At 35.7% G+C, this 18,627-nt stretch overlaps 1 protein-coding gene across 2 annotated transcripts in view; it reads right to left on the bottom strand.

Annotated features, from left to right (window-relative positions):
• The window catches only part of TNKS (tankyrase), a 215,563-nt gene that overhangs the window by 33,697 nt on the left and 163,239 nt on the right, over window positions 1–18,627 (bottom strand). For both annotated transcript variants that reach the window (XM_087418475.1, XM_004428812.3), the window contains 5 exons: window positions 12,596–12,675; window positions 9,230–9,375; window positions 6,858–7,023; window positions 5,181–5,400; window positions 4,283–4,392 (listed from right to left, as the gene is read on the bottom strand). In XM_087418475.1, coding sequence (XP_087274601.1) covers window positions 4,283–4,392; window positions 5,181–5,400; window positions 6,858–7,023; window positions 9,230–9,375; window positions 12,596–12,675 — 722 coding nt within the window. The remainder of the gene's footprint in view (window positions 1–4,282; window positions 4,393–5,180; window positions 5,401–6,857; window positions 7,024–9,229; window positions 9,376–12,595; window positions 12,676–18,627) is intronic.

The raw sequence follows: 18,627 nt of genomic DNA, 5'->3' as shown, positions 1-18,627 counted from the left end.
TATTTAATTCTACAGAGGCTTTATTACAATGATGTCATGAAATCCCCCCAATAATTACACATTTTAGAGAAAACACTGAAAAATGAAAAAGTTGAGAGAGAAAACTCAGCAAACCCATTTACTCTTATGAGATAACAGAAAATTACATGCTTTCTGGTAAATAAATATCAACAGCTTACATTTACTGACTAGCAGAAAAATGAACTGTCTTGTGTAAAGGTATATTCAAAAATAATGTAAGACATTATAATATAAAAACACTATAGGACAAGGCACATTACCATTAATATAAACTCTCATGAAGTCTGTAACTTTTATTTGAACTTCTTAAACTATGAGTTGTTTCTCCATTTGGAAAAACTGAGGTGGCAAGTTCTTTCTAGATAAAAAAGGCTCAAAGACACACAAACGGCAGACTGAGCTCTCTAGAGAAAAAAAGGTAAAATACGCATCAAAGGATAATTACCAATAAATAACTGCTTATGTAACTTTATGTAATTTCACAGATATCTCTCATGATTATTTTATCCCCAGGCTACCAGTCATCTACTACTGAAGTCAATTCATCTGTGTCTATTTAATACTGATACCGAGCTGGTCAAACATACAGATTATTCCTAAGGCTGTGAGATGTAAGAGTGACACACAGCCTTATTCTGACTGGCCCAGGATGTGGGCTGTGGGGAGTGAGTTATCTCATGATAACAGTATGACCTTGGATTTTTATAGTGCCTTAGGGTAGAGAATGCACTTTCCACATGCATGGTCTCATCTAATTATCACAATAACCCTGTAAAGAAGGTCTCAGCATCCAAGTTTCACTAATGAGAAAATTGACGATTAGAAAGACAAAGGCACTTGCTGAAGACTACTGAGTTATTGAGTAGAAGAGTAAGGGCTAGATCTCAGACGCTTGGATCCCAAGTTCAGATCTTTCCATTATACCATAGATGCCTGCAGCGTCTTGCTAGAAGAAAATACAAAAGACATTTCCTGATAAGTTAAAAATGGCAGAATGTATGATATTAGCGAGAAGTCATTTAAGTAGAGATCATTGGGTAACATTAGTCTCTCTTTTTTTTTAATGTTATGTACGTATCTATCTATTTATTTATTTATTTTTGAGGAAGATTGGCCCTGAGCTAACATCTGTTGCCAATCTTCCTCCTTTTTTCTTTTTTTCTCCCCAAAGCCCCAGTAGATAGTTGTTTGTCATAGTTGTACATCCTTCTAGTTGCTCTATGTGGGATCTGACTCAGCATGGCTTGATGAGCGGTGCGTAGGTCCGCGCCCAGGATCCGAACCCGTGAACCCCAGGCCTCCGAAGCGGAGTGCATGAACTTAACTGCTACGCCACTGGGCTGGCCCGGGTAACACTATTCTTAAAACTACTCTACAAATAGCATTGTTTTTAATATAGAAGTCTCTATACCACAAGAAGTGCCACAAAAATCTCCTCCTCAGAACTATTATTTCAGGGCAGTGCATCACAGACACCACGCTGCCAGGCCAGTTCAAGCATCATTGGGATGAATACAATATAACCAGTGTTTTGCCACTCTAACAGAGAAATGTAGACCAGAGCCCTATAATTTCATTAAAATATCTAATCAAGGCTTATGTGTAACATAAATAAAAAGGGATTTTTGAAAGATACACAGATTTATATATCTAGACATAATAAAAATATATCTACCCTTTAGCTAAAGGAAGAGAAAGTAGCTCTTAAGATTTTTATATGGTGTTTAACATTGGTCCTTATTTCAAGTCTACTAACTGAGACTGAGATAAATACTAATTTCATATGGCTACTGACAATACATTATATGGTATATGAACTGCATTAGATAAAATTATTTTGTAGAGCAGAGATTCTCAATGGAGAGGATGACCTTACCTATTGCCAACTGAGAGTCACCGTGTGTCATGAGAGATGTTACTGGGGGAGTACAGGTTGCACATGACCAAAACACGGCAACAAAAAAAAGTCAAGAAACCACCAAAGTAAAGGTTTTAGTGAATAACAGTACATAGTCATTAACTCACAGATATTTGACTTTTGAATTTACAAGTTTAATACAAGAAGGATTTTCTGAGTCACTCAAAAAATCCACCCACATAATGAGGTAAAAAGATGTGCTACAAACCCATTATTATCTGGCTCATTAGCACTGAATAGAAGGATGGGATGAGCCAGGTTGATCAAAACCTCTATCATCAAATGCCCTCTACACAGCCTGGAGAATTATCTGCTCATTTTCACCTCAGTAAGTTACCTTCATTCACAAAGAGCTTAGTAGGGATGTGATAACAAACAGGATAACAAACAATGATAGGATAAAAAAATGTTCATCATTTTTCTCACTTGGAGTTAGAAGAGGAGAGCAGGAGTTGTGGATAATGGTGAAACAAGCTTATGACAATGGAACCATGGGCCTCTGCTCAGGAGACTGATGCATTACACCTCCCTTCAGCTAACGGCAAGAGAGCCTCAAGGGAGCGTGAAATAAGATGAGGTCGACCTGCACACTACATTACTATTAGCCACAAAAGAGAACCACTATAAATTTTATTTCTCTCACAGTGGTCACCAAATGACACACACGTATAATAAGTAACATCTCAACACCTTTCCCATCAGAAGAATGGGAATTAAAAGGTAAAATACTTACTTTATAAATTAAGTTTTACTTTCTTTACCCTCTGTGACAACTGTGAAGACTGTGAAAGGAAGACTGATGGGATAGAACTTTTCTACACCCACCACATATGGGAAATACTGAAAAACACATACATCCATGCCGTCTACACAGTTGATAGTATAAGTTCTATTAGATCAGATCAAGAACTATAATGCTATTGTCCATACCTATCGCTACTCATTAGTAGGTTTATACAGAAGTTCAAAGACTCTGATTTAAGTTCTACTGATTCCAACAGCTTTATAAACTCTTAACTGATACATTCTTAACTGAAGCTTAGCAAAGGGATTAGTAGAGAGAAGGATCATGCTAAGAACTGCTGAATTGGAGATTAATTCTCCAAATGATACATATTTATAGTTAGAACTCAAAGGTAAAAGGATTATACATAAATGTACATGTAGTATGTTAGCAGTAAACATTTACCATGCCTGATCTTCAGCAGAAATATACATTATACAGTGAAATTGAGAATCTTACATGAAGGAAGGTTAAAAGAAAATTCTAACAATTTAAAAAAAAGATTAATCATCTTTGGAAAGGTAACTTTACTACAGTTTCAAGAGGATTTCAGTACTAATAAAATATTTATTAAATCTGAAAACTTTCAATTAATTTATTATCACATTTGGAAATATAATTTTCTTTCCTGTTTGTTCAATTCAAAACTGGATTGTTTGCTTTCCTTAAAAGTATTCCCACTCAGATTGTCATCTCCGTGAAATACTGGCCTTTGTAGAGGGGGCATGAGAAGATGAGGATACTCTCATTATGAAGGGCAAGGGAGACGAGAGTAAGAGAATATGGAAATCACAGTGATTAGTTTTTACTTAGAGTTTGTCAGGCTTTTGCAAATCCAGAAACTGTCCTCATCAAGTGAAACCAACTGTGAGAACCCCTGGTAGGTACAATCTGGAATCTGTGGATTTTTACAGTCAAATAGGGATTAAGCAGATGAACAGACAAGCACAGGAGCATTCTCTTATTCCTGTGTGATTCATCAGGTCTGAAGCGGGCCTTGCTCAGTCCCAACAAATGTCATCAAGGCACTGCAATACATCCCTCTTCCTCTTTCAGCTCATGACTGCCGTTACAGTGATCTCAAAGAATGACTCTGGACTTTCACTGGGGGATTTCCGCTAGTCATTCAAACTCTATGAAACCATATATACTAATCGCTAAATCATTTACTTGAATATTTTCAAGATGATGATGATAAATATAAGCAACATAATTTCCATGCTTATAAAGGAGCCTCCTGGCTTTTATAGTTTCTAAAATCTCTTTGAGGTAGAGTTAAGATTTATGATCTGTATCAATAAATATTAACTGAGCAGTCATTACACACCTCTTATTGTGCTGGATAATGTGAAGAGACCAAAAAGCTATAAAAAGCATGGTCCTTGGCCAAAAGACAGTTAAGCTTAACTGGGAAGGCTAAAAACATTCTGAATAGTAAGATTGAAATTGTGCTAAATTATGCTATTGGTTAGATATCTGCTTACTTCATGCACAGTATGCATTTAATAAAGTAGTAAATATCAGTGAAGTTTTCTAGACTTGAACTTTAGCATGCTCACCCCATAGGATGCTGCATTATGAAGAGGAATTAAACCACCTTTGTCTTGGGCATTAACATCTGCTCCATGCTCTAGAAGATATTCAGCTACTTCCAGGTTATTGTAGCCTGCTATTAGAGTGAAAAAAGGCAAACACGTCAGCTTAAAAGAAAAAAAATATGTATATAAATAAAAAGGACCAAAAAACGTTATGATTTTAATACTTTTCATTTTAAAAGCTAATAGTATTATCACATAATTAAGAGGTTTTACAATAATAAATTATATAAAATTATGTCAATCAAAAGCATTTTACTGGGGCTGGCCCAGTGGCGTAAGCAGTTAAGTGTGTGTGCTCCGCTGCGGCGGCCCAGCCCGGAGTTTGCCAGTTCGGATCCTGGGCGCGCACCGACGCACTGCTTGTCAAGCCATGTGGTGGTGGCATCCCATATAAAATGGAGAAAGATGGGCATGGATGTTAGCCCAGGGCCAGTCTTCCTCAGCAAAAAGAGGAGTATTGGCATCAGATGTTAGCTCAGGGCTGATCTTCCTCACAAAAAAAAAAAAAAAAAAGGCATTTTACTGAGTAGTACTCTTTATTTTTTTTTTTTTTATAATTTTATTTATTTATTTATTTATTCCCCCAAAGCCCAGTAGATAGTTGTATGTCATAGTTGCACATCCTTCTAGTTGCTATATGTGGGACGCGGCCTCAGCATGGCCGGAGAAGTGGTGCGTCGGTGTGCGCCCAGGATCCGAACCCGGGCCGCCAGCAGCGGACCCCGCGCACTTAACCACTAAGCCATGGGGCCGGCCCTGAGTAGTACTCTTTATGCTCAGCGTTTCTTTCATCTTCTGGTAGACTGTATTACGTAGCCAAGAAAGGACGATGAGACATGGAAGTGCTGGTGACGCTTACCTGCCAGGTGCAGAGGGGTTGAGTTTCTGCCCTGGGTGTCTCTGCAGTTGATATTCTCTGGGGTGCAGAGCTTCTGCACTCTTGCCAGACAGCCCTTCTTGGCTGCATCCAACAAGGCAGCATCTCCTCTCAGTAAGTCCTGAATATCTGTGTCTCCTTCCTTCACCAAATCTAAAGGTGTATTTCCATCTCGGTTCTTTTTAGTTGGATCTGCTCCATGCTACAAAAAAAAAAAAACCCAAACGTGATTTGTATTTTCGGTAGTATCTTTCTTCAAGTTTGTTTGTTTGCTTATTTTTAACTTCACCCTCACTCATCCAAGGAAAGATATCTCTTCTACATGCATTTTGAAAAATAGAGGCAATATCTTGTTTTATTTTCCAAATTCCCAACTTAGCAATATACTGGATCAGCTTCCCAACCACTTCTCAACTAAAGCCCCAAGCCTCAGGATTAATGGTGATGGTGAAGTGGGGAGGGTGTTGAGTGCCTTTTACTTTTCATATCATATACTTTCTCAAACTCCAAGTGGTCTTTGGAAACCTCTTTTCCTCTTAAGAATGGCCTGAATGTTAATTTGACCAGATTCCAATTAGATAAAGATATTAAGTATATATCATGAGAAAAAAGTGAGAAGAGGAAGACACACAGGTGGAAAAAGTACTTAATTCTAAATGCAAACAATGAGAAGAAAGTTTAGTAATTTTTAAATATTTTCATCGTAAGTCAACATCTATCATGAAATTAGGTATAAACATAGAATTAATTTGATTTTATAAGTTTAATCACCTATACCTATGAAATAAAGTAGATAAACAGTCAAGAATCTTTACTATGAACCTGACATAGACTGTTGGCCCACTGGAGAAATTTGGAACAAACCAAGCTAGACAATGAATTCACAGTGACCTAAAAGTTATTCCTTACCAACCAGTGACAATAGAACAATTATCAAACACAGTGTTATTCCCAAGACTCACAAGAACATATTTGGTACCATAAAAGTGGTGGGAGAAGAATTTTATTTATATTGAACCAGGACAAGTTTTTCTCTAGTTAAAAAAAAAGAGAGAGAGAAAACTATATAAACACACGTCTGGCCATTTTTCACATCCTTTAATTTAAAAAGAAGACAAAATTTTTAAGTTAGTTTCATATAACTATTAGTTTCTACTATTTCATATATATCTCCAAAATTTATATGAATAACTTTGTTTATAAGTTATCTTACATTTTAACAAAAATCTGATATTAAAATAAAGTATATGTGTTTAAATAATGTTTCATAAAGAGGAATGAGTTTGTTAACAATAATAAAATAGCCAGTAAGAAAAAAAATCAAACTTGATTGAAAAACCTTTTCTCTTTATACAAACATTTTCTGATACTAATACTCTAAGTATTAGAAGAGCAATGCAAACTAATTCAACTCTTTCCAAAACCCACCTTGATGAATCATGATGAACTGAACTTAATCAAATCAGTTCAGAAGGGTACTTCAAACACTACTCAAAGCTATGTAAGTATCATATCACACTTAAACATCCCTCTAAAATAGAAAATGGAAGCAGTCTCTATAGCACTTTTCATACTTAATAAAATAATTTACTTCGATGTAATTTTACGTACTAACCAAAAAATAAATATAATTACTTTATAATTTTTAAAATTACATACTTTTAAAAGGAGCTTGCAGATTTCATATTTTCCTTTAGCTGCTGCTTCATGTAGGGGGGTAAATTTCCATAAGTCCGCCACATTGACAGAAGCCCCATGTCTTACTAAAAGCTCAGCTACCTCATAGTGTCCATATGAACAAGCATTATGAAGGGGTACCAAGCCACTAAACAAAAGAAAATTATTTTAAAGACATATAACAAATCTTTGCATTAAAATGATACTTATAAGGATGAATAATTTCAAAAATGTCCCTTTCAATATAAGGAGTTTCTCTAGTTTCTTGGTGATAGATATAATTTTCACAGCAATCCTTAGCCTTAAAATACATATCGATATATCCATAGAAAAAGCTTCCATCACAATATCTTTAAATCAGGTTTCATCCTGGCAATATAAAGAGCAACAGTACAGGGGCTGGCAGGTAGTGGTTAAGTTTGCCCGTTCTGCTTCGGAGGCCCGGGCTTTGCCAGTTCGGACCCTGGGCACGGACCTACGCACCACTCATCAAGCCATGCTGAGGTGGTGCCCCACATAGAAGAGCTACAACTCTACAACTATGATACACAACTATGTGCTGGGGCTCTGGGGAGCAAAAAATAAAAGAGGGAGATTGTCAATAGATGTTAGCGCAGGGCCAATCTTCCTCAAAACAAACAAACAAAAGAAAAGAGCAACAGTACAAAGTGATTTCAGAAATAACTAATCAATAATCTGGTTTTATCATCTCTCAGATTTTCTTTCATTTGGTTTTTCCTAATGAAAATTGTATGCTTACTTATATACAGTGCAATTTAACTTATTCATTTAGGCAAGTTCTATCTTTTGTTTTGGTTTTTGTTTTTTAATTCCTAATAATTCAGTAGTGGTTTATGTTTATAGGTTTAAATATTTAGGTGCCAAGCAACGAAAACTCAAAATCCAAGTGATACAGAAACTTCAGTATTCAGTAAGAAAAATAATGCTGTCAACCATCAACTCTAGTCAGATGAGAAAATCTAGCTGCCCCAATTTATGAGCAAACTATTCGAGATGACTCTAAGTTCTGATGAGAAGGCAGCTGGCATTCAAAAAGGACAAAAATGTCCTCATAAAAAAGGGTTCATCAAAAGGATAAGTTTAAGTTATACTTAAGACATGGCAAAAACAAGGTATTAAGTGTCTTTTTATTTAGAGAAATCAGTGCCTTTTTGTTTTTTTTAATGTTTTGAGACCAAAAATACTAAGTGCTAAAATGGGCAATAGAAACCAATGTTGGTTACTCTCCAAAGCTCTACAATACTTTTTTTTTTTTGGTAAGGAAGATTGGCCTTGAGCTAACACCTGTGGCCAAACCTCCTCTTTTGCTTGAGGAAGATTGTCCCTGAGCTAACATCTGTGCCAATCTTCCTCCATATCGTATGTGGGACACTGCATGGCTTGACGAGTGGTGTGCAGGTCTGTGCCCGGGATCCGAACTCGTGAACCACGGGCCACAGAAGCAGAGTGCGCGGACTTAACCACTACAACACCGGGTCGGCCCCCAAAGCACTACAATATTTTGAAAGTACTAGTGATATTATTATTGAAAATTCATGTCTGATGTGTCTCTTTTACAAGATAAATAAATCCATAATGGTTAATTGAAGTCTAAGTTGTACAGTTTAATTCTACAGTACTCTGGTATATAATTGCACAGAAAGGTGCTTGCTTATTTACATTTTGAGATGACATGAAATTAACTCAGAATATGGAAGCTCATTTCAGTTAAAACTTCCTTCTTGCATTTCTAAATAGCTTCCATGATGCCTTAAACTCTGTCTAGATAAATTAATTTAGTAAACTAATATAAAAATACAGAATATCTGAATTAGTAAAAATAAAATTATGTTTCTATTAATACTGATCACTTTGGGATGGATGGCTTCTTTTTGGATGAGATTATACATTTTTAATAGTAAAAAAAAGGGATGAACAATAAATTACAAACTATATAGACACATTCATACAATGCAATAAAATACTTATACAAGCATTAAAATGAGATGGACTATCAAGTACTGATATAGAAAGACATTCAAGATATACTCCTGGGTGAAAAAAGCAAATTGCAAAGTAGACTGTATGGAATAGCACCATCCTACGTATATTCATTTTAAAAATCTGGAGGATTACAATAAAATTTAATGTTGTAATCTCTAGGAGGTGGGGTGATAGGAAATTTTCACTTTCTATACTGTACATTACTATAATGTTTTAATTTACACTTTAAACTCTAAAAATCATGTATTACTTTTTTAATAGAAAAAAAATTCTAAGACTTCAAACATATTTTAAAAAGTTTTTTAAGTCACAGGTGAATGAATCCCAAACAGCTAAATTCTAGCACATACCCTTTGTCTTTGGCATGGACATCGGCACCATGGTGTAGAAGGTACTCCACAACAGACACACGATTATAGCCTGCCGCGAAGTGTAAGGGTGTAGAATGACGGCCCTCTAGATCTCTGCAATTCACATTTTGAGGGCTGCAAAGTTGCTTTATGGCACATACACAAAGACAAACATAAAAAGAACATTAATATTTATTCATAGATTTTGCTCCAAAATACAGCAGGTATCTTGGATAAACTGTAATTTTCTAATGAACATTTATTTCTAAAGATTAGATAATACAAGTAATGTTTAAAAATCAGCACTATGCTTGGCTTTATAGTGTCTACAAATATTCTTACTGTTTACAGAGCAATTTAATCTTTTTCAATGTTTCCTGGCCAAAATCCTAATCAAAAAGAAAAATCCATAATAAAGCAAGCATTTCCAAGGCAAATGATGCTTTCCTTTTTCATCTTTATAAGGCTTTTCCCCCTGAGACTACTCATCACACCATGTCGGCTTAGCCATTCTATGCTCAAATAAGACCAACCGGGGGTGACCGTAGAATTACCCAGAGTTCTTGTCTCCTCCTCTGGCAAGCAAAAGGGCTCTGGAAAAATTATATTAATTCTGTCTGGGCCACCCACTTGGCCCTTTGATCCACCACAGCAAAGCTATGCAGTCAACAACGCTTTACTTGATCTTCGGGGGATGTTTGTCTAACTCTACAAATCAAACCGATTCTAATCACATTCTAGATTTTGGCCTTTATTTCCACCTCCTTCAGCTATGCCCTCCAAATCTCTTCTCTGTCTTCTTTTCTCCTTTTGAATGCTATCATTTCAGCACAAGCTCCATTCTATTTACTTACAAAGCAGTAGTGAGCAAAGTAAGGACAGACAGGCTGTACTGCATCATCAGGGTGATAGATGAATCACAGTAACAATATTTAAACAATTTACAATTTCAAAGAATTTTATGTTCTTTCAGTGACAGAATAATTATCTGCGAAGTTCATCATTATCTTCACTTTACAGATAAAAAAACCAAGGCTCAGAGAGGTTAAGTGACTTATCCTTTTTCATGCAGTTGGCAAGGGGTAGAATAAAGACTCACATGCCCGTTTTCCAATTTTTAATCTCTTGATCTTTTTTCTTACTTTCTTAATTACCCAAATTCAGGGAAGTGATGAGGAGAAAGGTAATAAAAAGAATAAAAGTCAAAAAAGCAGAGAAAACAGTGACATTTTCTAGGCTACAAGGAACGAAGGCAAGGGCTTGCTAGGCATTTGACAATCTTGCTCCCGCTCCTGCCACTGCAATGAGCTATTATTACATAAAAACTAAGAACCTAGAACATACCAGTCTCTACCGATAAACTGAGTAGGGGCTTTCACACTGCTTGGGTAAAAACAGGACTTTTCAGGTGGTACAATTTTTACATGACAGAAGGAAGGCTGGACAGTGAGGGAGAGTCTACAATCTCATCAACTCTATGTGGAAAAGCACTAGGCTCTTAAAACTCTGAAGAGTCATTGTCATCTGGCCAGGTCAAATATCTTATGTTTTCATGACAAGTGAGTCTGTGGCCACAGTAAAACATAAATTATAGAATCAAAAAACAAAATTAAGTAAAAATGAATGCATTAATAAACTAAAAAAAATGGCTGCACAAATTGGTAGGAAACACCTTCTGGGGTGTCTTACATGATTGAAGCTGCTTCCTGCTGCTGCTGCTGTTTCTTCTGGTTCTTACGTTCTAAATTAACTTTTTTTTCTTTTGGGCAAAATAGTGATGAGATAGGGAATGAAACAACTCATTTTGCCAGGTTAAAAAATAAAAGCCCATTTTGTTTATTAAATATTTGCTTTTGAATATTTGAAAGTTCTTTATTCTCTATTCTACTTCACTTTCTTTTTGAGTGCCAAAGCAAGTTTATGTCCTTCCCACTTGCTTTTCATAATTTCAAATGCTTTACTCAGCAAACAGGCTTTTCTTCTAATACTTAATTTCTAAGACTTACTGAAGTCTCTAGGGAAAGAAATTTATCAGGCTTAATTCTCACTTATTTTGTGCTTTTTTTTCTGCCACTTCCATTAAATTCATAAAAATATATTTGGCCTTTTTTGTGAATGGATTGTTTAGGAAATCTGAAAGCTATAGTATATCTGCCTATTACATACAAAACAAATGGAATTAAAAACTATCCATTAAAAAAATAAACTATTAATTATGATAGGCACATGCACTAATTCTAGTGCTGAGATTATCATGCTGTGATATAGAAAAGGAGTCCTAATCACTTTTATATTTAAAGATTTTCTTTTATTTAAAGATTTTCTTTTATTAGGATACATTTCAAATGATAAAAGTATTTTTAAGAAAAAAATATATAATTTTAGATCTAAGAGCACTTTAAAATTTCTCCCCAGTGGCTATTACAACTGAAATTTACTATTTGTCTTTAAATAACTTAGATGTTATCGTAAGATGGAAGAGAGGTTGGAAGTAGCCACATACTGAAACAAAAATAAAATTTCTAGGCAACAGAGCTTAGAAAGTGTTCACTGTCATTTTTAACCAGTATACATCATCAAGAGTACTAAAAATCACAAAAAGAAGTTCGCTTAATAAGAAGTGATACAGTTTAGTTTGTAAAAAATAACGTGGTGAGACTTTCAATACCAATTTTGCAATTAGCCTTCTTAAAAAGAAGAAATAAAAACAAAACCACAAGACCAACCCCTCAACAAAAACAAAAATCATATCCCTTTTTGCTATCTTCATCCCTACATGAATGATTACAGATGGGAAATGTGTGTGTTTTTAGAAAGCATATTCAATATTAGAATATAATTTTATATTTGAAAAAAATTAAATCTATAACCATTGTTTTTTTTTTTTACCACAAATAAAGGTTGATAAAATTTTCTTGGCAAGCTGTGTTACATAGAAAAGAAAATCCATCTTCTGCATATAAATAATTCCAAATGGTTGCAGAATCATAAGAATGCTTTCCTAGAGCAAATGTGAGAATCTCTTGGGAAAGTTCAAGAAATACTGTTTCAAACTTTATTGTACTATTACCTGGGCTTGAACTAGCTTAAAAATTTATGAATGTTGCCAAAAATAACACTTTAATTAATATAAGTGGAAATAGAAGAGCTTTCATGTGACCAGAAGACAAGCGACTAAAAAGTTGTTTAATGGATATAAGGCATGTGCTAGGAAATCCTTTGTGGTTAAAGATCGCTCTTGTTTGTGGATCTACTCTGCTCATCCCTTTTATTGTTTGGATTTGAGTAGTTTCACTTACACCATAAAACGAATTGGTTAGCAAAGGCTCAACAGTGCTACCCAAGACATTAAAAGCACTGACTTACCTTCACAGTTTCCAAGTCTCCAGCTTTGGATGCCTCTAAGAGTCGATAGTCAACATCGGAAGTGCGTATAGGTGTACTTTCTGCATAAAAGAAAGGAAAGATTACGGTTAGTTTTTAACGAATCACAGAGTAGTTAGGGAGGGAAAATTATTTGGTGAATGGAAAGAGACAGATTAAGGTGTCAGACATTTCTGAGATCTAATATAGGTTTTTTTCCCCAATCTTTTTCAGATGAGAAATAAGTAGTTTCTTCCTTCAATCTATGTCCGTCTCATCCTAAACCAAATTTAAATAAGTCCTAAGACAGACAAATCCTTCTCCATCCCTACTATTCTATCCTTCAGATTGTCTGGTGAAAACTTGGCAAAAAGGGAAATGAAGAAACAGAACCATGAGCTCACGAACATCTTTATGATACATTGGCCTGACAAACTGTTGCAAAGCTCTGCCATAGATTTTGTTATATAAACCTAGAGAAGTCACTCAACTTGCAGTACTTAACATTTAGCCTTTCTTTTTGGTCTCAGTTTCCTCAATAGGAAACAGAAGTACTACTCCTGAAATCAGTGATCTTAGAAAATATAATCAGTGTACAAAAAAGGCCTATTAAGGAACGAGGCAGAGCTGACCACTCTCGCCACTCTTATTCAACATAGTACTGGAGGTTTTGGCCAGAGCAATTAGGCAAGAAAAAGGAATAAAAGGAATCCAAATAGGCAACTAAGAGTGAAACTCTCACTATTTGCAGATGACGTGATTTTATATATAGAAAACCCTCAAGAATCCATTGGAAAACTATTAGAAATAATCAACAACTACAGCAAAGTCGCAGGGTACAAAATCAATCTACAAAAATCAGTTGCATTTCTGTATGCTAATAATGAACTAAGAGAAAGAGAGCTCAAAAAGATAATACCATTTACAATTGCATCAAAAAGAATAAAATATCTAGGAATAAATCTTACCAAGGAGGTGAAAGACCTATACAATGAAAACTACAAGACATTATTGAAAGAAATCCATGATGACATAAAGAAATGGAAAGACATCCCATGCACATGGATTGGAAGAATAAACATAGTTAAAATATCTATATTACCTAAAGCAATCTACAGATTCAATGCAATCCCAATCAGAATCCCAATGACATTCTTCACGGAAATAGATAAAAAATACTAAAATTCATATGGGGCAACAAAAGACCCCGAATAGCTAAAGCAATCCTAAGAAAAGAGAACAAAGCTGGAGGCATCACAATACCTGACTTCAAAACATACTACAAAGCAATAGTAATCAAAACAGCATGGTACTGGTACAAAAACAGACACACAGATCAATGGAATAGAACTGAAAGCCCAGAAATAAAACCACACATATACGGACAGCTAATTTTCGACAAAGGAGCTAAGAACATACAACGGAGAAAGGAAAGTCTCTTCAATAAATGGTGTTGGGAAAACTGGACAGCCACATGCAAAAGAATTAAAGTGGACCAGCTGCTACCACCATTCACAAAAATTAACTCAAAATGGATCAAAGACCTGAAGGTGAGACCTGAAACTATAAAACTCATAGAAGAAAATATAGGCAACACACTATTTGACATTGGTCATAAAGGAATCTTTTCGGATGACATGCCTACCCAGACTAGGGAAACTAAAGAAAAATAAGCAAGTGGGACTTTATCAGATTAAAGAGCTTCTACAAGACAAATGAAACCAGAATCAAGATGAAGAGACAACCCACCAGCTGGAAGAAAATATTTGCAAAACATATATCTGACACGGGGTTAATCTCCACAATATATAAAGAACTCACACAACTGAACAACAAAAAAAACAAACAACCCAATCAAAAAATGGGCAGAGGAAATGAACAGACACTTCTCCAAAGAAGATATACAGATGGCCAATAGGCACATGAAAAGATGCTCAACATCACTAATCATCAGGGAAATGCAAATCAAAACAACACTAAGATATCACCTCACGCCCATTAGAATGGCTATAATCACCAAGACAAAAAACAACAAATGTTGGAGAAGTTGTGTGGAGAAACAGGAACCCTCATACACAACTGGTGGGAATGCAAACTAGTGCAGCCTCTATGGAAAATGGTATGGAGATTCCTCAAAGAATTAAAAATAGAAATACCCTATGATCCAGCTATCCCACTACTGGGAATCTATCCAATGAACCTGAAATCAACAATCCAAAGAGGCTTATGCACCCCCCTGTTCATTGCAGCATTATTCACTATAGCCAAGAAGTGGAAGCACGAGTAAGTGTCCCTCGACTGATGACTGGATCAAGAAGATGTGGTATATATATATACAATGGAATACTATTCAGCCATAAAAAAGACAAACTCATCCCATTTGCAACGACATGGATGGGCATGGAGGGTATTATTAAGTGAAATAAGCCAGAAAGAGAAAGACAAACACTGTATGATCTCACTCATATGTGGAATGTAAACCAACACACGGACAGAAAAAACTATATTGTGGTTACCAGGGGCAATGGGGGTGAGGGGTGGGCACAAGGGGTGAAGGGAGACATATATATGGTGATGGACAAACAAAAATGTACAACCCAAAATTTCACAATGTTATAAACTATTAAAACATCAATTAAAAAAAAAGGCCTATTAAATACAGAAATTTGTTTAATTTACATTTATTGAATGGCTTCAGGGAAATGCAATTTAAAATGTCTATATAATTTGGAGGTGTGATACAAATGCTAAACAGAATATAATTAAATCAGGCTGTTACTTCTAGAAGTATGAGGCTAGCAAATGAGGTATTTTGATTAATCCAATATAAACAAACCAAAAATTCATTACACATTGGCCCATACAAAAAGGTTTTTAAAGAAAACAATGTATAAGGTATCACTCCAAGTATGTTCATGGACATTAAGTGTGGCTTTTAAAATGCACATGTGTACACAAGCTCATACGACACAAAAGGACTGAAGTCCAGGAGACCTGGATTTACACTGGGCTCTATTAACAGTGACGATGGACAAATCACTTACTAGCTTAGTTTTTGCACCTATAAAGTGAGTGGTGGTTTCCCTTAAATTCTCTTTTAGATTTAAGGTTGCATTATCTTATGATTAGAGACAACTTTCTTGAGTCCACTGTCCAAATGGGAAGATCAAGTGACGCTATAAACAAGTTGTAGATTTCAAAAGAAATATCTTGGCCCTTTCTAGTCTCAAATGCTTTGTTCAGGAGAGTGGCAGAAGTTATGAAAACTCTTCAATGGAAGATAAACTGTATTTATTTAGTCATAATAATAATACTTAGCAGATAAAATGCTAAGATTAAAGGGAGGGAAAAATGAGTACTTCATATAATGAAGTACATTTCTGAAATATCAACAATTATCCTTTTTTAAAAAGGGAATTTAGGGCCAGCCTGGTGACGTAGCAGTTAAGACTGTGTGCTCTGCTTCAGCGGCCCAGGGTTTGCAGGTTCAGATCCCAGGCTCGGACCTACACACCACTCATCAAGCGATGCTGTGGCAGTGTCCCACATACAAACAGAGGAAGATGGGCACGGATATTAGCTCAGTGACAATCTTCCTCAACAAAAAAATAAATAAAAATAAAAAGTTTATTACATTTGTTAGTTTGTGGAATTGTTGAGAAAAGGAATCAGGTCTTGCTCATTTTTTCGCATAAAGAACGTGCAGGAAGTGTCTGCTGAATTGACTTCCACGCTATTTTATGTGGGGTCAATGTTTATGTCAAACCATAGCTCTTTCTTCGGCTGCCCTCATTCTGTTCTTTCATGTCTCATTCGCCTCCATACTAACTGCGCGGGACATTACTGCATTTACAGGTCAGAGAGTCGGTGTATATTCTGTCTCTATGACAGTGGTTTTGGCAGTTCGTGAAACTCACTGGAGCCTCCTTTGAATATCTAAAGGTAATATTTTTAGTTATTTCAACAAAATAAAATGACAATTGTTTATGTATACAGAGTTCGAACTTTAGATATTTTCAGATTCTAGCATTTGAGGGATACAATTAATATGGTTGAATTTTTTAATTTTAAGAACTGTTTGAATTGGCACGCCTGTCTTGGTGCAGACTGACTTGCAAAGGGTATAATTTTACAACTAAGCAAAAATTTTTATGCAAATATAAGAATGCCTCTGAGAACTATGAGAAATTCTTAGTCCTAGTCAAAGAGCAGAAAGTAAAGAAGTTATTTAAAGATATTGATTAATTACTATACACATCATAGAGCTCTGCATCCATTATAAATTCTGAACAGGCTTAGAACAGATTCATTTTTAGAAACAATGGGAACAAAGTATTAGCTGAAAGGATATATATACAGCCCGGGAACTTTATAAAAAGAGATGCACAATTTAAAAAAGTGATATAAAAATGAAGTTAAAAAGGGAACATAGGCAAAAGAAGAGTAGCTGATATGCAAAGTACTATATTGGTAAAATCCTTCATAAGCACACCAGCTTTTGCGGAGTATGAAATTAAACATTTCACCAAGGTCAAAGGCTGGAGAGGGACTTCTAATTTTTTCTCCAACTCTATTCTGGCTTACCAGCATTAAAAAAAAAAAACACAAAAAACCCAAAGTTTCAAAGGCTGGAAGGCAGTTTGCTATTTTTAAAAAACTCTCCTGTAGACTGGCTGTTTAGTTAGTAATAGACTGCAGGACTGGCAATAGGTCTTAGTGGCTTATTTCAATGTACAAATGTAAGTGGGGATTTCAATGTTTAATTTAGCTATCATAAGTCCCCAAATCTTTACCTCTGTAAATGATTAGGTAAAGTAATGCAGTAACTATACCAGAATATACAATCAGAAGTCAGGTCAAGATCTAGCCTAAAAATGCTGTTCAAAAGAACTGTCTGTGATGCTGGAAATATTCTTTATCTATGCTGTCTAATACAGTAATCACTAGCCATCTGTGCTATTGAGTACTTGAAATGTGGCTAGTACAACTAATGAACAGATTTTAAAATTTTATGTAATTTTAATTAATTTAAATTTAGCCACATGTAGCTAGTGCTATCATATTAGACAGAGCAGGTATAGAGAAAACAAGTCTAGAGAAAAAAGTCAAATCTTTTGAAACGATGTTTTAAAACGCTAGTTTACAAAAAGCTGCTTATCTTATTTTCTTTACTCTGATATTAATTTTGACATAAATATTGCCAGCAGTTCATAATTAAAATTTTATTAATGTAAACTGTTGGCAACTACAGACTTGGGAGCTGAAAGTACAGGTTTCTAAAAGTGGACCACAAATGCGGTATTAACAGGTACGTTTAAATGAATCTTTAAAACGTTACCCAGGACATGGGGGCCGGCCTGGTGGCGCAAGCGGTTAAGTGCGTGCACTCCGCTGCGGCGGCCCGGGGTTTGCCGGTTCCGATCCCAGGTGCGCACCAACGCACTGCTTGGCAAGCCATGCTGTGGCGGCGTCCCATATAAAGTGGAGGAAGATGGGCATGTATGCTAGCCCAGGGCCAGTCTTCCTCAGCAAAAAGAGGAGGATTGGCAGATGTTAGCTCAGGGCTGATCTTCCTCACACAAAAATAAATAAATAAAATAAAATAAAATAAAATTTAAAATTTTACCCAGGACAGAACCCCCAACAACTTACTATACAGCCTATATGCTTGATGCATTCATTCAGGAGTCATTACAGAGATAACCTGGAATTGGATTAGTAAATGCAGGTATAATTGAAAAGATCAGCTAGTACATGGTCCACAGATTATAGACACACAAGTTTCTCGTGAAAATTTTAGTTCAAAAAATTATATCCTCTTCCAAACAAGAAACAACTCCCATTTTTTTTTTTATAATTTTATTTATTTATTTTTCCCCCAAAGCCCCAGTAGATAGTTGTATGTCATAGCTGCACATCCTTCTAGTTGCTGTACGTGGGACGCGGCCTCAGCTTGGCCGGAGAAGCGGTGCGTCGGTGCGCGCCCGGGATCTGAACCCGGGCCACCAGTAGTGGACCGCGCACACTTAACCGCT

This window comes from Ceratotherium simum, chromosome 28 (genome assembly GCF_057802395.1).
Source record: "Ceratotherium simum simum isolate JZ-2026a chromosome 28, ASM5780239v1, whole genome shotgun sequence".
Lineage (NCBI taxonomy): Eukaryota > Metazoa > Chordata > Mammalia > Perissodactyla > Rhinocerotidae > Ceratotherium > Ceratotherium simum.
This window is presented reverse-complemented; position numbering and strand designations above follow the sequence as displayed.